At 38.4% G+C, this 24,027-nt stretch overlaps 1 protein-coding gene and 1 long non-coding RNA gene across 3 annotated transcripts in view; one reads left to right on the top strand and one right to left on the bottom strand.

Annotated features, from left to right (window-relative positions):
• The window catches only part of LOC115294828, a 30,419-nt gene extending 25,891 nt beyond the window's left edge, over window positions 1-4,528 (bottom strand). Inside the window, exon 1 of the long non-coding RNA XR_003910170.1 lies at window positions 4,491-4,528. This is a non-coding gene — a long non-coding RNA (uncharacterized LOC115294828). The remainder of the gene's footprint in view (window positions 1-4,490) is intronic.
• METAP1 (methionyl aminopeptidase 1) overlaps window positions 1-24,027 on the top strand; it is a 58,166-nt gene that overhangs the window by 28,057 nt on the left and 6,082 nt on the right. For both annotated transcript variants that reach the window (XM_029942854.1, XM_029942848.1), the window contains exons 2-9: window positions 575-626; window positions 7,859-7,971; window positions 9,371-9,431; window positions 10,516-10,607; window positions 11,730-11,813; window positions 14,009-14,147; window positions 15,632-15,763; window positions 18,670-18,813. In XM_029942854.1, coding sequence (XP_029798714.1) covers window positions 575-626; window positions 7,859-7,971; window positions 9,371-9,431; window positions 10,516-10,607; window positions 11,730-11,813; window positions 14,009-14,147; window positions 15,632-15,763; window positions 18,670-18,813 — 817 coding nt within the window. The remainder of the gene's footprint in view (window positions 1-574; window positions 627-7,858; window positions 7,972-9,370; window positions 9,432-10,515; window positions 10,608-11,729; window positions 11,814-14,008; window positions 14,148-15,631; window positions 15,764-18,669; window positions 18,814-24,027) is intronic.

The raw sequence follows: 24,027 nt of genomic DNA, 5'->3' as shown, positions 1-24,027 counted from the left end.
GGACCTTGAGGGTGTCATGCTGAGCGAAGTAAGCCAGGCAGAGAAGGACAGAAACCATATGTTTGCACTCATAGGTCTAACAGGAAAACAAGAGAGACCTAATGGAGAACCAGGGGGAGCGGAGGAGGGAGAGAGAGTTGGGGAGAGAGGGATGCAAAACTTGAGAGACTGTTGAATGCTGAGAATGAACTGAGGGTTTAAGGGGAAGGGGGAGGGGGGAAAAGAGGTGGTGGTGATGGTGGAGGGCACTTAAGGGGAAGAGCACTGGGTGTTGTATGGAAAACAACTTGACAATAAAATATTATGGCAAAAAAAATTGAAATATAACATGACTACTATTTATAATATAGGTTAATGTTTCTTGCTTATTTGAAGTACTCTTAAGTTTAGGTTGCTTTTTGAAGTGGACTTTTAAATAGGTATCATCATTCCTTAAGCTTTCCCAAATACCAAATGTAAACTCAACTGATTTTGATTTTTGCAGTTTCCAGTAACTATTTCTTACATACAGTATTCCTTAAAATGTTTCTTATTATGGAAGGCCTGACATTAATTTTCGTGTTTGCTCTTTCAGGAATGTTTTAAAGGAAGTTGGGCAACTCATAAGTTACTGCATAAGAAAGCAAGTAAGTAAAATCACACATCTCTAAACTTCTATTAGAAGTGGCTTTTTCCAGAAGACTAGAAGTCTTTCAGGTCTGAAAGTGTATATTTGAATGTTCTGAAAGCGTAATCCCAATATGTTCTAGAGTTAGCACATTTTTAAAACCTTTTTATTCTTTGGGGTATAAACATGTAAATAAAATGCGGCTGCGTACTGTCTTTGTTAGTAACATGAAAACATGAGATGGTTTCCAGGATAGATGGTTTTTCTTGAACCATTTCTGAGAATGTCCTAATTTTTGGCAGCCTCTTTCTGTTGCTAGAAGTGTTTGCATGTTGTAGGCAGGGGCATGTGAGCTGTCTGGGCCCTAAATTTAGCCAGATCTTGTTTTTGTTTAGTTTCAATTTTGATGGCTTTTCAAACTTTTATTACTTTTTCTTTTGATGTTTTATTACTTGTAGCCAGATACTCAATTTTCCTTTTTTCTTTTTTTTTTTTCAATGTCTCAATGTTGTTTTTAACCTTTGTCAATCTGATAGGTTGAAATGTTAAAAAAATTTTTTTTTCATGTTTAATTTTTTTTGAGAGAGAGAGAGAGAGAGAGAGAGAGAGAGAGAGAGAGCAGGGGAGGGGTAGAGAGAGTGAGACACAGAATCTGAAGCAGGCTCCAGGCTCTGAGCTGTCAGCCCAGAGCCGAACGTGGGGCTTGAACCCACGAGCCGTGAAATCATGACCTGAGCCGAAGTCAGATGCTTAACCGACTGAGCCACCCAGGCGCCCCTCAGTTTTCCTTTTTCAAAGTTATTTTGTGGGACACCACAAAGTGCAACAGGTAGCTGCTTCTTAGCTCTTGCTGTCAGCCACATGGATCTATTGCCAATTCACATGACCTTTCTTGCTTTGGCTTACTGACTCAGCCTGTGGATTCATTTCATTAGTGGGCTGGCTAAAGGGCTTAAGACAATTCATAGCAGTTACCTGAAAATTGAGGAGGGCTTTCTGGTCTTAAAGCGTTGCCATCCTAATGGATGAAGGCCTGGCAGCCAGTCTTCATCCGTCTTAAGTTTCATCTTAATGATCTTGGTATTTTTTATTCATCTAATTAATTGTATAGTTTTTAGGAATTTGCTGTTTTAATAAAGTTAGGTAGATTATTTAATATATATATTTATATCTTAAAACCTCATTGAGGTCAGTTCAACCACCATTTGAAGGAAAGGGAAATTAAAATTTAAAACGACGTATTTTCTGTGGTTCTGTAAGTGAAGTCTACATTTAATGGAAATGTTAGGTTATTGTGGGAGGAAATGTGGCTAGAGATGAGGAAAAATTATAGCGAATAAATGAGAGTTTCACAAAGCATAAATGACAGGATTTGTTACTTCAGATCAAAGCACAGTATAAAGGTTGGTTTAAAAATGCCATTTTTATTTAATATGTAACTTAAGTCACACATTAAGTACTGCATTTCTAATGTGTTAGATATTGTTGGAGCTCTTTTGAGCCAGTAATTAACATTTTATGTTCAGAAGTTAAAGGATAGGGAAGGGAAGAGTTGAGGTGAAACAGGATGTTAGTTAAAAAAAAGGATGTTTGTTAACTCATTGAAGTGCCTGTGTTTATTAAATATTGGATTCCTACGGGAAATTAATGGCTATTATGGTCTACACTCCAAGAGAATTAAATAGCTTGTGTCCCCTAAGTAAAAAGAACATAATTATTACTGCATTGGACTGAGACTATTTGTGTTTTACTTATAGCTCTAGTGTTTACTTACACATGGTGCCATCTTTTAGATGATGCCCTTCTGGGTTTTTTGGGATGATTTTCTTAGGGGTGAGCACTCTTTATGATCCCTTTGGGCTGTGTTTTGTTGTTGGATGGAGACACCTCTCAGCCAGCCAGCCCTGTATCTTTCACACCCTATTAAATTGACTATACCATTGAGGATGACGGTTCTAGAGGATGGAATGGTGTAGGGGAAGGTTAATGTTCAGGGCAAAGAGGAGTATCTGGAAAAGGGATCAGGGGGAAGCAATATTGGGCTGCCAAGGAGCCAAGGCATATTACAGATCACATTCCATGTTCAAAGAAACAATAGTGAGATAACATAGGAAGCAATAGCTTTTCTTTTTAAAAAAAATTATTTTTAGGAGAGCCTTAGTCTCCTTTTTTAAAAAATGTTTTTATTTTATTTTTGAGAGAGAGAGACAGACAGAGCATGAGTGGGGAAGGGGCAGAGAGGGAGGGAGAATCTGAAGCAGGCTCCAGGCTCTGAGCTGTCAGCACAGAGCCCCACGCAGAGCTTGAACTCCCGAATTGTGAGAGCATGACCTGAACTTACATTACTGGAATGTAATGTCAGATGCCCAACTGACTGAGCCACCCAGGTGCCCTTAAAAAATTTTTTTTAAATGTTTATTTTATTTTTGAGAGGCAGATAGGAGGAGAATGAGTAGGGAAGGACCAGAGAGAGGGAGACACAGAATCTGAAGCAGGCTCTAGGCTCTGAGCTGTCAGCACAAAGCTTGACACAGGGCTCGAACTCACAAACTGTGAGATCATGACCTGAGTCTAAGTCAGACGCTTAAGTGACTGAGCCACCAAGTATTCCTTCTTTTAGTTTCTTTTTGTTAATTGTAATGTGTACTGATCTCTGATTAAGGGAGTTTGATTTATATTTATGTTGGTACAGGATATTGGTCTGGCATTTGCTTTTAATATTTTTTAATAGTTTTGGCATGAGAGTGATCCTAGACTCATAAAATGGGTGATGTTCCCTCCTCTTTTTCTAGAAGATTGTGTAGAATTGGTATTATTTCTTCTGTAAATATTTGGTAGAATTTACCAGTGAAGTCATCTGGACCTGGAGTTGTTTTGATTGCGGAAGCTAATAAGACCTTGGGAAAATTTCAAGTGTCAGTTAAAGAAATGACTCAAGGGCAGAATTTATTTTTTATGTGTCCTAGTGAAGAAGATCACTTAGATCACAAAGCCCTTAAAGGCACGTAATCCTGGGGCACCCAAGTGGCTCATTTGGTAAAGCATCTGACTTCAGCTCAGAGTTCGTGGATTCGGGCCACACATCGGGCTCTGTGGCTCTGTGCTGATAGCTCAGAGCCTGGAGCTGCTTCGGATTCTGTGTCTTCTTCTCTTCCTGCCCCTCCCCCACTTGCTCTCTCTCTGTCTCTCTCTGCCTCTTAAAAATAAACATAAAAAAATTTTTTTTAGGGGCACCTGGGTGGCTCAGTCAGTTAAGTGGCCGACTTCAGCTCAGGTCATGATCTCACAGTTTGAGGGTTCGAGCCCTGCATCAAGGCTCTATGCTGTTTGCTCAGAGCCTGGAGCCTGCTTCTGATTCTGTGTCTCCCTCTCTCTCTCTGACCATCCCCCACTCACCTTTTGTGTGTCTCTCTCTCAATAAACATTAAATAAATCAAAAAAACTTTTTTTTTAAAAAAAGGCATGTGTAATTATGAAATTTTAACATGAAATTATAGGTTTTTTGTCCAATGTATATCTCCTGTTAGAATGTATGCAGTAGCATTGGCTTTGAGTGTGACTTATAAAAGTTGTGTCATGTTACATCTCAATAATAATATGTTTTAGATTATCATTTTTTTATTTTATTACTGATACAGTGTGTTTGTCACCTTTGCCTAGAGTAAAAGGTAGGAATGTTTTACAAGTATCTCTTGAATAGCAAAAAAATATGATATGAAAACTCTATTTAAAAAACAAAACACTTTAACACTTTTTATTCTCTTTCTCTACCCCTCCAAGCTAGCATACCTGATTATTGGATTGCAGAGAGAAGGTGTTATGTAATAATTCAGAGAACTGGTTTCAGCAAGCTTTGTGAGCACGGATTACTTTTAAGCCTTACCTCCAAAATGCTGAAATTAGAGGTTTGTTGTGAGGATTAAATAAACAGATCCATGTAAAGTGCTTAGCATATGTACAATGCCTAGTACGCGCTCAGCAATTATTTAATAATCATCTCTGGAAGAACGGAGTCAGGATTGGGATCAGAAGATCCTGTTCCAGGCATAGCTAAGACACCTGCAGTTCTTTGTTATCAGCTGGCTGGAAGACAGCCTCCACAGAAATTTTTAAAGAATGAGGCCTGGGTATGATGTGGGCCTGCGGTGGATCTGGCCCTTTTGCATTATGATGTTTCAAGGACAGCTTACAGATCCTTATTTACACTGTCCTGTGCTTTCATCATTTTGACACAGACCAATTAGTAAGTAATTTTGTTACAAAACTCCAGTACAGTTCATACTTACTAGGTGTCTGTTAATGTTTCTAGAATTTAGGGCTGAGATCAAATCCATCCATCCTCCCTCTCTCCCTCCCTCCCTCCCTTTCTTATTTATTTATTTATTTGTGTACTTATGGGGGGGAGGGAGAGGGAGAAAAAGAGAGACAGAGAAGCAGGGCTTGCTTAGGGCTTGTGTTTTTTCCCTGAAGTAGGGCTGGAGCTCACTGGAAGCAGGGCTTGTGCTCACCCAGTGTGGGACTTGAACTCGCCAACTGTGAGATCCTGACCTGAGCCACCCAGGTGCCCTCAAATCGAGGGCCTAAAAATGTAAAGTAACTTGCTTTGGAAGTGTAAATTCCTCTAAGTAAATTCTGCATAGAGTTAAGAAAAAAAATTGCCATATTTCAATCTTTACTTGTTTAGATAGCTTTGAGTTATATTATTTGTTGGAGGTCTGCTTTTAATTCCCTTTCGAAAATAGATTGTGGAAGGGTCTGAATGCAGATCAGCAGGAAGCTTTGAAAGACCTTGCATCCTTCCTTCTCCCTCCTCCCTACCTAGGAGTGTGTCAGACCAGAAAGCCTGCATCTTGATTGCTGTTCTGTCCTAGGTTTCACGTGAAAATGATTCTGGAAGTTCATATTTCAGATGAAGCACTTGGTGCAATTCATCGCTGAAGCAGGCGTCAGTTGGCCTGCATTTTGAACTGTTTTCTGTGATGTTTGACCCTAGCGGCAATGAGTGGAGTCCATTTTTGTCTTGGGACGGGAAGCAGTTTTCCTGTCGACATTCACATTCACAGGGGCTCTCTTGAATAGCAGAGGGGAGAAGGATCTAAAATTCAGTAGGATGATAGAGCTTTCGTTTTCCTCTGCTATTCTGTTTTTTGTTGTTGTTGTTGTGTTTTTTTTTTTTTTTTTAAGAAAATGAGAGATGTGCGAGTGAGGGAGCAGAGGGAGAGACAGAGAATCTCAAGCAGGCTCCATGCTTAGCGCACAGCCAACTTGGGGCATTGATCCCACGGTCCTGGCGTCATGATCTGAGCCAAAATCAAGAATCTGACTCTCAACCGACTGAGTCACCCAGGCACCCTCCTTTGCTATTCTTATTTTGTAGTCTTAGTCTTTTCTGTTCTTTTATTTTATATACAATATTATTATTGACTTTTCTTCCAAAGTAATGCGAATAGTCTGGCAACACACACACACACACACACACACACACACACACACATATTTAAGTTTATTCATTTATTACTTCTGAGTCAGCAAAGGACAGAGAGAGAGAGAGACAGACAGAGGCAGCACAGAAGTTGGGGAGGGACAGAGAGAGAAGGAGACACAGAATCCAAAGTGGGCTCCAGGCTCTGAGCTGTTAGCACAGAGCCTGATGTTAGGCTCAAACCCATGAACCACGAGATCATGACCTGAGCCAAAGTCGGATGGCTGAACCATCCAGGTGCTCCAAGAATGGCTGTATTTTTGCATTATAGTCAGTTGTGCCTCAGTAGTCTTATAATCCCAAGACGGGCTCTGTTCAGAGAGTATTGGACTAGGAACCAGCATAGCCACATCTCTGCTCCTGTGAGCCACCACATCACCTCAGTTTCCTCTTCTGTAAAATGATAAGTAAATTAGTCTCAAATATCATCTTGTTGTTGTTAGTTGTAGTCCCTGTGCTGTACTTTACACCCCCGGCACTTACAGCTGGACCCCTTTCACCCATTTCACCATTCCTTTCTAGTTTAACATTGTATGAATCTCATATTGTAGATTGTTTGGGGGGGGGGTTATTTTTCTTGCACACTTCAGAAGTTGATTGAAGTCTGATATTTAAAGTCTGTGATAACAGTAATCAAGAGAAGATCAGTGTGAGTTGGGAAGTCTATAGGTTGATACTTAGTGTCGGAGGGATTTGAATTCCTGCTATGTAAAGTTTCAGGTTAGTTTTTCTTTTAATTTTTTTCTTTTAATGTTTATTTTTGAGAGAGAGAGACAGAGCACAAGCAGGGGAGGGGCATAAAGAGAGAGGCACACACAGAAACCAAAGCAGGCTCCAGGCTCTGAGTTGTCCCCACGGAGCCCGCTGTGGGGCTTGAACTCACAAACTGGAGATCATGACCTGAGCCGAAGTTGGATGTTTAACCAATTGAGCCACCCAGATACCCCTCAAGTCTTAGGTTAGTTTTATTTTACTTTATGGATAAGAGATGCAGTCAGGGTGCTGACATCAGATACCACTGAGAGTCTGTTCCATGTGAAAAGAATTCTTAGGTGCATTTCAGTAAATACACCATTATACATTCATGACTAAGCTGGTAGGAAATTAGTGAGTTGTGTGTGATTCTTAATTTTTCTAATGAGTGTTTAGTAATTTTCTATTGATTGTTCCCTCCTCTTTGACTTTTTTACTTCATTCTGTTACTCCCTTCCTGAAAAAAGGCAAATGATGACTATAAAATTTTCAAAGCATTTTGAAATATTGATCTGAAAGCTGTTCATCAGCTAAGTGGGAATTTTTTTATTTTAAATTTGCTGTGGAATTATTTAGAATCTGTTGTTTTAGTTAAGAGCATAGAATCCATTTATAATATCTGCTCTCAGTTGGGAAATTTTGCCTGGGCTTAGATTTTATATTTCAATAAGAGGTCTTCCTATAAATTGACATTGTAGGGAGACCACATTTAGGATTTTCTTGGAAAAGGAGTTCTGCGAGCTATTCCTATTCGATTACGTGTGAAAACTTAGGATATGTTTGGCTTGGGCCTTTTCTCCCAAAACGCTTGGGTCTTTGAAGAGTCACAGGGTTGTGAAGATAGCAAGAAAGCAGAAGCCTTGTTGATTTAGATTAGGTTGGAAGTTTGGTAGATGTTTATGTCTGGGCTTTGTGCTTTGGTTTCCAAACAAGTGATGATCAAAGTGTGCTGGTGCTCAGTAGCTTGACCACTGAAGCATTTCTTCTTCGCTTTTTCGCGTCCATCCGCCTCCCAGAAGATGAAAAGGCCAAGCGAGAAGTGTCTTCCTGGACTCTAGAAGGTGATATTAACACTGATCCCTGGGCAGGCTATCGATATACTGGTAAACTCAGACCACATTATCCACTGGTGAGTAAATAAGGTAACAAAAATTTTGCATTCTTTTAAACCGATTTTCAAAATTTTCAGTTTCCTAGAAATGAGACATGTGTTTTGTATTCTAATTATGAATCACATAATCAGGATGAAATTTGCATTCTATCTAGTTCACTTTTATGGTGTATTCATTGGATTTTAGGATAGTTGACAGACCTGGACAAAGGAGAAAAGAAAACATTTTAGGTGAAAGTATTAAAAATTCTTTAATCTTAAAAAAAATGAGGTAGAATAGATATTATCTGGCCAGCACATTGGTGGTATGTTACTTTTTTCCTAATTTTTTGGTTTGTTTTATTTTGTTTTAAAGTGGCATATGTTTCCACCTTAATTTAGATTTGGCTTTTCTGCCATTCCTATCCCTTCCTATGTTTGTGGCAGGGTGGACCTCAAAAATCTTAACATAGGAATTAAGTTGAAATCTGTTTGTCATCCTTAAATATTTAACTTCTCTTTATTGATGTTTTAAAAAAAGTGTTTTTTTTTTTAATGTTTGTTTATTTTTGAGAGACAGAGCATGAGCAGGGGAAGGTCAGAGAGAGGAGACATAGAATCTGAAGCAGGCTCCAGGCTCTGAGTTGTCAGCACAGAGCCTGACATGGGACTCGAACTCACAAGCCACAAGATCATGACCTGAGCCAAAGTTGGCTGCTTAACTGACTGAGCCACCCAGGCACCCCATGATGTTTTTCTTTTTCTAAAAGGAATGTATCTTTAATTTTTAAAATTTGGACAAATAACAAAGACATAAGAAAGTCTCTTTAATTCTGCCTGAAGGCATAATGACCAGACCAGGAGTGTACTATGTTTACCTCAAGACATTTTATTGTTTTTGGTTTGCCATTTTGCTTGGAAGAGTATAGCACCATCCTCACAAATCCTTACTGGATGTTTCTTTCTTTCTTTTTTTTAAAAAATTTTTTAATGTTTATTTATTTTTGAGAGACAAAGACAGAGCATGAGAGGGGGAGGGGCAGAGAGAGTGGGAGACACAGAATCCAAAGCAGGCTCTAGGCTCTGAGCTGCCAGCACAGAGCCCGATGCGGGGCTTGAACCCACGAACTGCGAGATCATGACCTGAGCCGAAGTTGGACACTTAACCGACTGAGCCACCCAGGTGCCCTGATTACTGGATATTTCTTAAATGTCCTAAGGGAGTTGGCATTAACATTAGGAAGGTAAAGCTTAGTCTTCATGAAATAGATAGGATATTAGGATATCATCTAAAACTTGTTTTCCATTTATATGCTATGAATGAACTTTTATCTTTAGTGTTTTCCCCCTACTTTTGTTTTCTTTGTTATTAAACTTTAATAGTGAAAGATACTTTCAGATTTGAATTGGTTTTAACTAATCTCTCTGATGTTTTTAGATGCCAACAAGGCCAGTGCCAAGTTACATTCAAAGACCAGATTACGCGGATCACCCTTTAGGTAAATTCTGCTGTGCTGTTGCTTCATTTTTCAATTTGTGGGCTTGGTGATTACTGTAAAGGAAAAGAGCTTTTTTTGTAGAAAATTTTTATTGCTGGATTTTCAGTAAATGTAAACATTTTTATCTAAGACACACTAGAACATTTGCAAGAATTAAATATTCTTTCTTCCTCTTAGAAATCTGCCCAGTTCTGAAAACATTGTTGATATAGCTGTGAAAGGCTACATTCAGCATAATGTATTTTATGTGGTTATATCAAATTCTAGATTAAAAACTCGTTTTGATTTTATTTTTTAAAAAGTTTTTGATGTTTATTTTTGAGAGAGAGAGACAGAACATGAGTGGGGGGAAAGGCAGAGAGAGAGAGGGAGACGCAGAATTCAAATCAGGCTCCAGGCTCTGAGCTGTCAGCACAGAGCCCGATGCGGGGCTGCCTGAGTTGAAGTTGGACACTCAACAGATTGAGCTACACAGGCACCCCAAAAACTTGTTTTGATTTTAATTTGTCATGTATCTTAATTATGTAGTGTCTGTTGAGATAAAAAACAGATTGTGGAGGCCTCCAGTGAATGCCTAACCAAAGACTCTGGGCTGTAGCAGTAATAGAAATAGTATGATGATAAGAATGATTCTATAACTGATATGTATTTTTTTTTATAACTATGAGTTGGGCACTGTGCTAAGTTGTTTACATGTGTTTCTTCCTCCTGTTACTACCCTGACCACCCCTGAGGTGGGTTCTGTGGTCTTCTCCGATTTATAGATACCCATAGTGAGATGCCCAGGGAAGATAGGTAATGTGTAGCACAGATTGCCCCCTGCCAGTTAGAGGAGTTTTAAAATTCTGACTTATAAGTGTCCTTTTTTTTGTTTTTAAGTTTATTTATTTTGGGAGGTGAGGGGCAAATTTCATGTTGAAAATATCTTTTTAAAATAAGTGACTTGGACCCTCCCAAATTATGACATACCATTATGTGAAATAATGAGACTTGACTATTATTATGTCATTGGGAAGATCATTATGCTAATAAATACTATATTTTTCCATTCATTTTGGTGTTTCTTACTGATTTTCTTCTCTAGGAATGTCTGAATCTGAACAGGCTCTTAAAGGCACTTCTCAAATTAAATTACTCTCATGTGAAGATATAGAAGGAATGCGACTTGTATGTAGGGTAAGAGTTATTTTTTTCCCCATGAGACAAGATAGATTGAAGTGGACATGAAGATACTAGACAAGAAGTCAGTGATTTGCTGATTTACAAAGGCAGCAAATTTTACATTGTAAGACTGTGGCTAGTCATACTTTCATTAAACCATTGTTAGCATGTACTTTTATGCAACAGTTGTTTTCTACTTAGCCTTTTTGAAAAGTACTATTGATGGTTGGTAGTCCATTTTTTTACCCTTGCTTTTTTTTTTAAGAACTAAACTTCATATTTTGTCATTTTATTTTTATGAGTCATTTTAACATAGGGCAAAGTTGAGGCTTTGTATAAAGTTAAGAAAAGCCTGTTGTGAAATTTAGTAGCCCACCCTTATCCATGGTTTTGCTTTCCATGGTTTCAGTTACCCACAGTCAACCACAGTCTATTTGCAGGCGATCTTTCTGAGGAATTGTCAGAGGTCAGTGGTTGCCTAATGCTACATCACAGCGCCTGCACTGTTCTCTTCTCTTCATTCCTCATGTAGGCATTTTATCTCACATCACAAGAAGGGTGAGGATAGTACAGTAAGATATTTTTAGAGAGAGAGACCACAATCACAGAACTTTCATTAGAGTATATATATTGTCATAAGTGTTCTGTTTTATTCTTATTGTTGTTAATCTCTTACTGTCCTTAATTTATAAATTAAAGTTTATCATTGGTCTATATGTATATGAAAAACAGTATATGTTGGTTTTGGAACTGTCTGTGGTTTCAGGCATCCAGGAGGTCTTGGAGCCTATTCCCTGCAGATAACAGGAGACTACTGTACCTAGGAAGTATAGAAATGTGAGAAGACTTAACTTCCTCTGATTGATCATTGCTTAAATTCCTTAGGATATGCATTTTCACAGAGAACTCAGTCATGCTTACTTACTAAGTTGGTTAGCCCAATTTTATTTACATATATATACACATATTTATTGATGGACATAAGAAATACAAATAGTTTTAAAATGAAAATACAAGATTATAATATTCAGGATAAGATTCATTTTACAAATTTCTCACAAAATCTGGGATAGTACAAAGGATACAGATTTGTTTCTATTTCATTTCTTGAATGTATTCAATGTTTCTCTCTTACAGCTTGCTAGGGAAGTATTGGACATTGCTGCTGGCATGATTAAACCTGGTGTAACTACTGAAGAAATAGATCATGCTGTACATTTAGTAAGAACTTTACTTTTATGCTTTGAAAATGTTTTTCACCTTAGAATTTTTAGGTTTCTAAAAAATTAAGTAAATTTAAGTTCTGTATATCTAAAGTAAGATGGCTAATTTGAAAGCAAATTTTTACTTTGTTTCAGTATAGAAAATATTGAGCAGTCATTATTCCCATTTTTAAGCATTTGTGACATTGAGGTCTGAGGTGAGTTTGAAAATCTTGTTTCTGAAACTTCATATTTTTAACTGTTATAAAATGATTAATTTTATTAATGCTTTAAACAAATCATACCACTATGTACATTAAATATTCTGAAATAAGAAAAAGATATAACTTCTGGAACTAGATTAGTAGAAACAATGCCCCCTTCTTTTAAAAGCGGATTTATTTGAGTTATTTCTACACACAGCGTGAGGCTCAAACTCATGAACCCAAGGTCAAGAGTTGCATGCTCTTCTGACTGAGCCAGCCAGGCACCCCAAAAATGTTCTCTTTCATATCTACAATAACATAAGGCAGTAAACAGAAAAATGTTTTAGTAAATATGATACAGGGATTTTTTTTTTATGTAAAGATTGCTTATCCTTTATGGAGAGACCTTAAAACCCTGGCATACAAGAGTACACACGTTATATGAATATCTTATTCATAAGAGAAGAGCAAAACTAGTTAATAAATCACATGGTAAACTAATTAAACCTGCTTTGGTAATCAAACATGCAAATCATGAAGACATATTGAATTAGTTTAGTATTTTAAAGCTGTTTGTTTTCACAGTTTATACGGAGGTGAAGCTGGTACTCTTTAAATTTTTTTTTAATGTTTATTTTTGAGAGAGAGTGAGTAAGAGAGAGCACGTGTGCGGAATGGGAGAGGCAGAGAGGGGGGGACAGAGGGTCCAAAGCAGGCTCTGTGTTGACAGCAGACAGCCTGATGCAGAGCTCGAACTCTCGAGCCAGGAGGTCGTGACCTGAGCCCGAACTAAGATTCAGACATTTAACCGACTGAGACACTCAGGCACCCCAAGATGGTACTTTTTTTGCATGGTGGTGCTACTCTAAATTGGACGACCTTTTTAAAATGGAATTTGACAATGTTTCTTGAGCAGTAGAAACATTTATAAAATTTTTTATCCAAAACTTACAAATTCTGATTTTGGAAAACTCTTCCCTATGTTATAAAATATGTAGTATGCAGTAGTAGCATTTTGCATGCTTGCTATATATAGGCCAGGTGCTCTTTTACTAACTCATTTAATGTCTGCAACAACTCCACTGCCCTCTCCATTGTATAGAGAGGGGAGAGGGAAGCTGAGGCAGAGGGTAATTGTTCGATGTTACACTTGTAAAAGATGGAGTTGGCATTTTTAGTCAAGGCAGTTTGCTGTGTGCTCTAAACTATACTGGCTTTGAGAAGTATAGAAGCATATCATTAAATAAGGGAAAAGCGACAGGCATGTAGTTACCTGTTGTAATATTTTTTATAATTGAGGAAACTTCATTTAAATTTCTAGTAGTAGTAGAATTGCCAGTAAGGTTATTTCACGAATCGTGTTATATACAAGTATTTACAGATTATTGGTCTGAAGACTGTGTGGCAGTGTAGAAAGAGAAATTATGTATGCTGTGACTCCCATTGTGTGAAAACATCCAAGTAAAATAAGACTTGTTAAGGAAAACCAGACCATTTTCTTAGAGGTTCCTTTGTTCCATATGAATGTAGTGATTAAAATGTATCAGGAAGTACTTCATCATCTCTTAATTATGCTGGCATTCCATTGTTGGTCATGGGGAGATATACAGGCTTGTTATAAGATATTATAATTACATTAAAAGTACATTTAATATGTGCTTTAGATATTATCTTCTTATTTTAAATAATATATTTATAAGAAAGAGTGGTTAATTCTAAACTAGAATCTTCATAGAGTAACATTTGTGTGTACTTGGAAATACTTATAATATGTGAATTTGCTTTTCTTTTGCACTTTACCAGTAAATTGGTTTGCCTGCAGTCTGGTGTATATCGTTTAAGATAATATTTGTTACTTTTTCTAAAATGAAATTTAAATAAGTTTATTAGAAGCATCTGTACAACAAATTTTTTCACATTAAAAATTTTTAAATATCTGGTTAATTGCATATAGATTAATTTTTTTGCGCATTCCAAACTATTTTCTTTGTATTTTAATTTATTATAGGCATGTATTGCAAGAAATTGTTATCCTTCTCCCCTGAATTATTATAATTTCCCAAAGTCTTGTTGTACTTCAGTGAATGAAGTAATCTGTCACGGGATTCCTGACAGACGGCCCTTGCAAGAAGGTGATATTGTTAACGGTAAGAGATATGTAAGCAGGACTTTTGTCACCATGAGCAAAGCAACGACAAGCTTTTGGGAGTCTGATAGTGATTTGTGTTTTCTTCACCTGCTTCCTGTCTTTAATTTGTCCTTTTTTTGTATTTAAAATTTTAAAGAAATCTTAAATCTGTGAAACATTTTTTATGATTTTAAGATACTTTCAGCATAGATACATTTGGCACAGCATGATTGTGATTGACAAATTGGTGGAAGATGTCAGTGAAATGTGGAAGTAATGTTGATTCAGGTGGGATTCCCCCCCCCCCAGCTTTTCTTTTTGTCCATTAATGGTTTTGAGGAGATCAGGGCAGGCTTTCTTACAGAGGAAGAAAAGTTTTTACTAATGTATGAAGATCTTAAGAAAAAAGCTAAAATCCTATGCAAGTGCCTGCCTTGATGTTAAGAAGTTCAGAAGGTGGCTGCAGGGCCCACTGTGCACGCTCTCTGGGGATGCTGCCGGTGCAGAGGAGGAGCTGCTGAGACGTTCCCCCTGTGCTTTAAAAGAGACCCTGACAAGAGGGCATCCCTAGATGGTGGTTTTAATATTGATGACCTGGGTCTTGTTAGTAGTCAGGTGTCTTCAAGGGCTTATCTGTCAGATGAGGAAGCACGAGCCCAAGTGGTAAAGGCTGCGGGGAACGCTTTCCCTCGATGCTGGCTGGGAGTGAGAGTGGAGACAGCCCACACGCCTTACTCCGGTTGTTACTATTTCGTTAGGGTATCTGTTTATGAAGTGCTGTGGCTTTTGCCCAATCCTGTTTTTCATACAAACCCTGTTATTTTATCACTTCTATTACATAATATGTGAGGTTTTTCAGGAATGTGTGTGTCGTGCTAGCCAACACATCTATATTGTGATACTGAAGGTTGGTTAAAATTCATGGTTTAAAAGACTCTTTTAACGTATACGTCTAGTGTCTTATAGTTGTATACTAGTAGTCTGTATGTATTAAATATGTTGACAAAGGGAAGGGTGAATTTTCACAAATAAGTGAAAGGCAGATGAGTTTTTGAAAAAGAAAGTGTAGAACAGGGTAAGTTATTTTTAGTGATTCACTGGGAAGAGAAAAAAACTCGTTGAAGACAGTAAGTGAAAGCAGTATTTTCTGTTTAATGTCAAATGTAGCAGTCTTCCCTTTAATGTTATTAATGACTTATTGATCTTGTGTGAATGTATTCTCAATACATTTTTTCTGACATAAATGATCTAATTACTACTGTAAGTGTAAAAGCCCACCATCTGGCTTGTTCTGCATGACCACGTCCCTTTCCACCACAGTGAGTTTAGTTGCGTTACAAACGAGGGGTGTCTTTCAGGCAATAACTGTACATCCATTAGTGTCTAGTTTGAGAATGCACAAATTGTCGTTTTCATTAAGTTGCTTGATACGGTCATGTTGGAGAAATGTCTTCTGTTTTGAAACAAAAATACTGGTCTTTGTATTTGCCCATTGTTTTGCAGTGGATATCACTCTTTATCGCAATGGTTACCATGGGGACTTGAATGAGACGTTTTTTGTTGGAGATGTGGACGAGGGAGCACGGAAACTGGTTCAGACCACGTATGAGTGCCTGATGCAAGCCATCGACGCAGGTCAGTGGCAGTGCTGGGCACCACCCACTGGAGCTGTTGTGTGTTGATGGGCTTCAGATGGCTCATCCCTCCACAGTTCTTTCCTTGCCCTCACCTGCTTTGCCTCTACGCTGCCTGAGTCAGCGTGGGATTTTAGCAGTGATGGATATACGGGTGATTTGGGGATCTCTCGATGAGGTGGACCAGATGATTGCTTATCATCATTTGTCTCTTCTGTGACTTCTCTCCCTTTCCTTTGATAAATGAGGAGGAATTTATATTATATGTATAACATATGATAAATGTATAGGAATGTATAGTTCTTAAGTGTAGCTTTTTTTTCCTACTTGTTAATTCTCTCATATTAGGTTTTCATTATAAAAAATTAGTGCTAGATTATGAGAGAAAAATGAATGATGTTCCCTTTATACTTACCTCTTTCCTTTTTTATGTCTTTTTTTCCTGAGGTATTTGCTTTTCACATTTAGGTTTTTTTTCTCCCTTGTGTATTAACAGACACACACACACACACACACCACATATACTTATGTGTATGTGTTTAGTTAGGTTAATTGGAGTTATAATATTGATAATATTCTGTAATTTGTACTTTTTCTCAGTAGGATCTTTGTGATTTTTCCCAGCTAGCATATGTACCTGCATGCATAGATCTACCCCCTTCTTTTAATGGCTATATATCATATTCCATACTATGAAAATTTCTTCAAGTATTCCCCTCCTAGAATTTGGTGTTTTCTAGATGTCTTGCTATTGTAGTGAATACTATCTTTGAGTACAGGTATATTTCTGTAGGATTTTTCTCCTTCTGTCTCTGTCCACTCAAACAGCTCATACAGATTTTTGTTGGTTTTGTTGTTTGCAGTATGTCTTAGGAGGAGAGGAAGAATGACTTGTTGCAGATGTTAGCAGACTGTTGCTAAAAGGGCAGTTGAGTTGGAACAACCTTTTCGTTTGAATCTCACGACATTTCAGCTAAATTGTTCAGTATATTATCTGTACCCACCTTCCTTCCCCCCCAGTAGACATGATATATCATCAGCAAAGTATTGGAGAAGACCACATTGTTTGGTAGACACATAGTTATCTCTAATAACATAGATTTGATATTTTTATTGTTTTTAGTTCATTTTAACACACATAGGAGATGATGAAAGTTTTACTAATAAAGTTGGAGAAATGAAAAATGAAATTGTGATATTTTCATGTATCAGTGTGTGAGATTTCTTTTTACTTGTTGATTGTTTAAAAGCTAATATTCTTTAGTTTCTCATTTTTGCAAGTTGGAGTTTAAAATAATTTGTAGGGTTTCTGCCAGATAATATCTTTGATGTTTATATCCCTATTGCTTTTCTGTGAGTTGTTGGAAATAACCAAGGAGCTGAAATGTTGTTTTACAAAGACACAGGAATAGAACTTGTCATGAAACTACCAGAAACCAAAGTCTTCGTCTCAGTAGCCAGGATAGAACGAAAGTTCCTTTATCTCTGGAAAGTGCTATTAATACCTTTGTATGTATTATTCTTGCCCCTTATTTTCTGCCAACCTGGCTGTTCAACATGGCGTAGAGCAGTAGAGAGTTTGACTGTTGTTAAAATTATCCTTTTAGAATAGACTTCTCAATCTACACATTAATTTGTTTTGAGTCTGATAATTCTTTATTGTAGGGCCTGTCCTGTGCGTTGCAGGATGCTTAACCACATTCCTGGTCTTTACCCGCTAGATGCCAGTTTGCACCGGCACTCCTAGTTGTGAAAACCAAAAAAGTCTCCAGGTACTAATGAAGTGCATCCTTGGGATGAGAATTGTCTCTAGTTTGAAAATTAGGGAAGAAACTCCTCTTTTATATGCTCATTATTTTTGAATAGGGATTTTTTGTTGTATACTATGCAAAATGGGTTAAAATTTTGCTTTCCTCCCCCCACGACTGGGGGTGGTAGGAAGGCTTGGACGGGAATGCAAGCAAATCATTATGAAAGTCAGCCTGGTTTCTCAACATTGTTAACTTCACACCCCTGAAAAGTGTCAAGCTGGACCATAGAGTTAAGAACAAGTGCATATTAATTGAAATGATTCCTGGAGCTGTTTGCCCAGAGATTTGGTTGACTGGAGGCCATACGTTGTACCGGAACCACAGGTTGAAAATCAGGTAGGCAGAGTTAGGAGACTGTAGGGAGTTGGAGCACCCCCAGCATCATGGCCAGGTTCTCAGGAGTCTGGCAGGGCCCAGCCTCTGGGGTCTCAGTCCTGGGACAGCCGTAACAACAAGAACCACTTCATTCTGGTGGCAAAAGTCATAAAAATTAAGCAGAGCAGGAAGTGCACAGTGAGAAGTATCTTTCTATACCCTATCCCCAGGACTCTCTTGAGAGGCAACTATGAATAATTTGAGGATCACTTACGGGGTAAAGAAGCCCAGGGGGAGTCATCCTTTGAGAACTTGATCACTCTGACACTAAGGACAAGTCCAAGTTACTTTCTGGACATTGCTTTTTGTCCTGTGCTCTTTCCTCTCTTCACTTCTTCTGCTTACTTTAATAGGATGGCACACTTGACCTTAGAGAAGGAGAGAAAGAGAAGCATGTTTTCCATTCTTTTAAAGCAAAAGGTGTGTCTCTCCAGCCCCTTAGTACTGCACACGTGTCCTTCTCTACACTGACGGAGGATGTGCAGGCGCTACTGGTTTGAATCTCAGCCTTGCCATTTACTGGTATCTCTTTCCCTTGGTTTCCTCATCTGAAAGTTTTGTAAGGAACATGTTCATGTATAGGCCTATAAGTACATGTTTATGTGTAGGCATATGATTTAGGCATATAAAGCATTCGGATAGGTTCTGGGCACGTAGATAGTAATTGGCAGTAAATGTCACTTATTATTACTTTGTCATGAGTCTTCTTTTTTCCTTTCAGTGAAACCTGGTGTTCGATACCGAGAATTGGGAAATATTATTCAGAAGCATGCCCAAGCAAATGGGTTTTCAGTTGTTCGAAGCTATTGTGGGCATGGAATCCACAAGCTTTTTCATACAGCCCCCAATGTACCCCATTATGCCAGTAAGTACTGCGCAAAGATTTGGTGTTGCTAAGCATTTATTCAACAAACATATCCTAAAACATTTAATAGGACCTACTATTTTGTATTTATTTTTCTATTAGCTGTTATAAATGGACTCTCAGAATGTATATTTGCTCAGACACAATATGCATTTATTATCTCGCTCACCTAGTCGTCTAAAACGTGTTTGGTCACATTTGGGGGAGGTGGTGACAGGGCATTTATTCTGTGACTGAGGTTCTGTGGTTGTCAACCTGTACCTTTCAAGAGTTATTTTTCTAATCTGTAGATACTGGGAGGAGGGGGTGAAGCATAGAGAGGAGTATGTTTGGGAGGTTTTAATGAACCAACCTGAAATTGGCACAGATCACTTACATTTTTTCATTGGCAGGAATTCAGTCATATGGCTGCGCTAACTGCAAAGGAGGTTGGGAAGTGTAATCTAGCTGAGGACTCTGTAAGAGAGAGAGACTAATTTTGGTGAACAGCCAACAGTCTCTGCCATGGTCTAGCTATCAATCAGTATTCTGGTTTTTCTTTTTTTTAATGTTTACTCATTTTTGAGAGGGAGAGACTGCGCACCCATGAGTGGGGGAGAGGCAGAGAGAGAGGGAGACAGAGGATCCAAAGTGGGCTCTGTGCTGAGAGCAGAGAGCTCGATGTGGGGCTTGAACTCAAGAACCATGAGATCATGATCTGACCTGAAGTCAGATGCTTAACCAACTGAGTCGGGAGCTCTTTCTGTCACTATTCTGATTCCTTAAATGAAATTGATTTTGTAGTGTATATCAGATACTGTACTATCTGTTGGTATAAATAAGGGGGACAAAGTACCTTTTTTTTCAAGTTGAGTGCTATCTGATAGAATAAGAAAGGAAGTTTGGGACAATTAATGTCTTCCAGAAATCTTTTCTCTTGAAAAAAAGGCATGCAGGAACAAATCTGTTATTTAGTGCTAGAAATGAAAGCTGTCTTCAGTAAGTGACCTAAGAAGGAATTTAACAAATATATGAGTTATTGCTATAGACACTTTCACATAATTTCTTGTGCTCAAGTTTTCTCATCTTGAACAACAGTAGGGAGTGGCTCCTACCCTAGAATTGTTACTACGATTAAGTAAGGTAGGACATGGGAAACGCGCAGTGCTAACTTTTGGATGAGGATGATGATGATGATATACATTATTTTATTTGATCATCACGACTCTGAATAATATCTTAGCCCTATTGTGAAGAGCAGATTCTGCAAAATAAATGAGTGAATGAGTGAATAAATAAATAAATGCAGATTATGTGCTTAGAGAAGTACTTTATTTATTCAGGTTTATACAGACTAGTGAAGAAATACCAGGGCTAGGAGTGGTATCTGGGTTTTGTTTTTCTAGGGGCGATCTTGATTCCTATACTTTGTGCCACCTAGTAAGGAACTGAAGCAGTTTGGTGCAGGTCCTGTGGGAGAAAGAAAGAATGGTTGAAATTTTGGTTTGGTGGAGATGAGGAAGAAATTCCAGGTAGAGAGGAAGCATGAATAGATGTTTCAAGTTGAACTGAACAGAGTCAGGATGAGCTAGGGCTGAGTACCACGTGTTAAATACTGGCAGAGGGCAGTGTGAGACCAAGGATATTACACTTTATTTGTTGGGATTTGCAGAAACATTTTTGTGCGGAAGAAGGACAAGGTGAAGTTGCTATTTTGGGAAGACAGAGTTGGCAGTAGTGTCTAGAATGTATTGCAGGTGTGAGCTAGTCAGTCTAGCCAGCCTGATGTACAGTTGTTGCTGTAGTCGAGGTGTGAGGTGATAAAATTCTGGATGTCAGTAGTTGTGAATGAAAAGGGAAAGGAGTGTCTCTCAATGGGAGAGCACAGCATTTGATATATATCAACAAACATTTATTAGCAGACCACGAAGGTTTCTTTATATAAGCTGTGAATTGTGCTTGAAATGAGAACTAGTCAACAGAAAATAAGAGCCAACTTAATTCCTTCCTGGTAAACCCTGTAATCTGATGTGCATCCCAGTAACAGAATGGAAGTGGCTACTCTGATTACAGGATACAGGAGTGTGTGTATGTTTGTGTAAAAAGAGTATGTGTAGGGGAGGGGTGAAAAAAGTCCTTTATGTACTGAACTGACAAATGACAGACTCAGATTTAGGCATGGATTATATAAAGAGAGATTGAAGAAGATAGAATTTTTGGGAGAAGGGGATATGGGTCAGTGATGATTGTGTCTGTACAATATATAAAACCATTTATTTAGAAATAAAAAACAGTTCTGAAAGAAGAAGCAAGGGCAGGAATACTTGCTTCTTTTTTTTTAAGTTGACATATATTAACTGTCCCAGTTATTTATTGCTGTGCAGTGAATCACCCTAAAATTTAATAGCTTAAAATAACAATTTTATTATTGTCGCTCACTGTTCTCAGTTGGGCCGAGCTGAGTGACGCATCAGTCCTTCCTCAGGGTCCTTCATGAAGTTGCACTGAGCCGGTGGCTGGGGCTGGAGCCGTCGTGTGGCTCGTTCCCGCACGTGTTTGGAGGGGGCTGACTGGGCTGTCTGGTGGCCAGAATGCCCGCATGTGTGGCCTTTCTCTGTGGTCTTTCTACTTCCTCACAGCATGGTGGTGACAGGGCTTGAAGAAACTCAGGTGAACACTGCATCTCTTTTATGAACTATCCTTGGCAATCATGTTGTTTCTATACTAGTTTCATATTGCTACTATAACAAATCACCACAAATTAAGTGACACAGAACTGCACAGATCTGTTCTATAGTTCTGGGGGTCAGAAATTTGAAATGAGTCTCACTAGGCTCAAATCCAGGTGTTGGCAGAGCTGTGCTCCTTCTGGAGGCTTCTATGGAAGATACATTTCCTTGCCTTTTCCAGCTTCTTGAGACCAACACATTCCTTAGCTTGTAGCCCCTTTCTTTATCTTCAAAGCCAGTTTCCTAGAATCTTCAAATCTTTCTCAACTTCTGCCTGCCTTTTCCCCTCACGAAGATCTTTGTGATCTTTCTCATTCACAGTATGAGCTGTAAAACTTCAGGGCATCATTGAAAACTGGCCATATTTATTAATTAGCTTGTCTGTTTCCTTATTGCAGAAGCATATTTTGAGGGTTTTTTTTTGTTTTTTTTATTTACATCCAAGTTAGTTAGCATATAGTGCAACAGTGATTTCAAGAGTAGATTCTTTAATGCCCCTTACCAGTATACTTGTTTTCAAATGTTCGATATGTTTATGAAAAGTCCAGTATAAGTCGGGTTTATATATATTAGAATATGTTGTGATCCCTTTAGGGAGAAACTGCTGAGTCTTTGTATAGCCGAGACCTTTCGAAATGTGTAAATGATCCCTGCTTTGGCTTGTAACTCCATATTCCTAACCAGCCGAAGGTGGAACTAGGAAATTGTTGTGTAACTTCTCTCCCTCCACACCTTCTGTGTAAGAGAAGTCCTTGTTAGAATTGATTTCCTTTTATTTAAGTCATTAAGGCAGGGAAGTAGTGATGCTAATGCCCCACATTTAGAATGTATGTTAATCTGTGAGGTAGATGGTAGAGCAGGTACAGCGTTTTACAGAAGTACTTAGCACACTGCCTGCAGTAGTGTAGTCAATCAGATAATGTATGTTTGCTGAGTGAGGTGCATTGAGAAACTGAAACCGCGAGTCAAGTTGAGTGGGAGTTCTAACTTTTCTAGAATAATGAGTCAGCGACAGAAAAAAAGGAGTGGAACTTGGAGTCTCTATCAGCCCTGTCCAATAGTAATATATTGTGAGGCGCATATGTAATTTAAAGATTTATAGCAGTCAGTAAAAAAAAGGTAATAGGCAAAATTAACTTAAATGATAAATTTTATGTAATGCATGACCATTCACAGTATAAGCATTTCAGCATTTAATTGATGTAAAAATGATTGAGATACGTTATATATTTTGTCTTTGAAACTGGCCATCTATTTTGCACTGAACAGTCAACATTCTGAGTAGCCACTTGCAAGTGCTTGGGGGCTACATGCTTCCAGTGCTGCGGGCGGCAGTGGGACAGCTCAGTTCCAGATTCCTTTAGCCTTTTTCTCTTCTGTGACACCACACTTCTACCCTGTTGACGTTAAAAAAAAATACATATCCCTAGGGGAATGTGGCCAATTCTTTTGATGTCGTAAGTTGCAGGTCATTAGGAAGGGAAGTTCATAGAACTAGAAATAACAAGTTCAGTTGTTTTATGCCTCTCAGATTTTAGGGTAATTTAGAAACTCCAGATTTGGAAACTGCACGGAGTGTATTTTGGCAGTACGTAAGACAGGGGAAAGCAGCATGGTGGCTTTTGACAAGGAAAGATGTGCAGGAATATAAATGTGCAGGTGAGAGTAGATTATATCTAGATGGCGTTTAGTAGATTCAGCCTCTGGACACGAGGCATTCACTACCAAAGCCTTACCAAGAAACCCTGAAAGCCAGCACTTTTGCCATCTGGTGGCGAAGCCGAGCAAGTGCAGTCATTCGTTTACTGACGCTCACATCAGTTCTTTTTTTTTTTTTAATTTGAACTTTAAACTGGTTCTCCGTATTTGTCTGATACCATCCAAAAAGGTCCATCCTGATTTTTACCTTTTGGCCTTTTTGGGAGGATGACAGGTTTGGATACTTTAATTTATACTTGTGTTTTTCATGACGACCCTGAAAAATACTCTCATATTAGTGAACAAAGAGCTAAGAAAGTATTTGGAGGGAGAAAATGGAATTTCTGGTTTCAAATAAAAAGGGATAGTTTTATCAGCATTAAAAAAAATAGGTCCTGGGTAGAGGCTTTGTTCCTTTTTGAAGATAAGAAAAAGAAGGCAACATAAAAACCTCATAAGAACCGTGCCGTTGTTTCAGTGGGCTGTGCCCCTGCTCCCCGCTCACCCCACGTCCGCACCCCTACACCCACCCAGGAGCGCGAGGCTTCCGGCGTCAGCTGGAATGTCTGCTCTCCTTTAAATATCTGGTTGAGGAATGGAACTCTGCTTGGTTGCATGATTTCAGCTCTCCTCCTGGTGTAACATAAATGATGGTACTTTTCCTTTTATAGAAGTGGTAACTACATCTGGAATCACTTTGCAAAGATCTTTGTATTTTCCTAGAGAAAATAGAAGCTGGATAAAATATGCCTAAGGACAATATCTGCCCCATGGCAGAGGGATATCCACAAAACACCTGCTTGTTGAA

Source organism: Suricata suricatta, chromosome 1 (genome assembly GCF_006229205.1).
Source record: "Suricata suricatta isolate VVHF042 chromosome 1, meerkat_22Aug2017_6uvM2_HiC, whole genome shotgun sequence".
In the NCBI taxonomy this organism is placed as follows: domain Eukaryota; kingdom Metazoa; phylum Chordata; class Mammalia; order Carnivora; family Herpestidae; genus Suricata; species Suricata suricatta.
The sequence above is the reverse complement of the archived record's forward strand: the minus strand, read 5'-3'. Positions and strand labels throughout refer to the sequence as shown.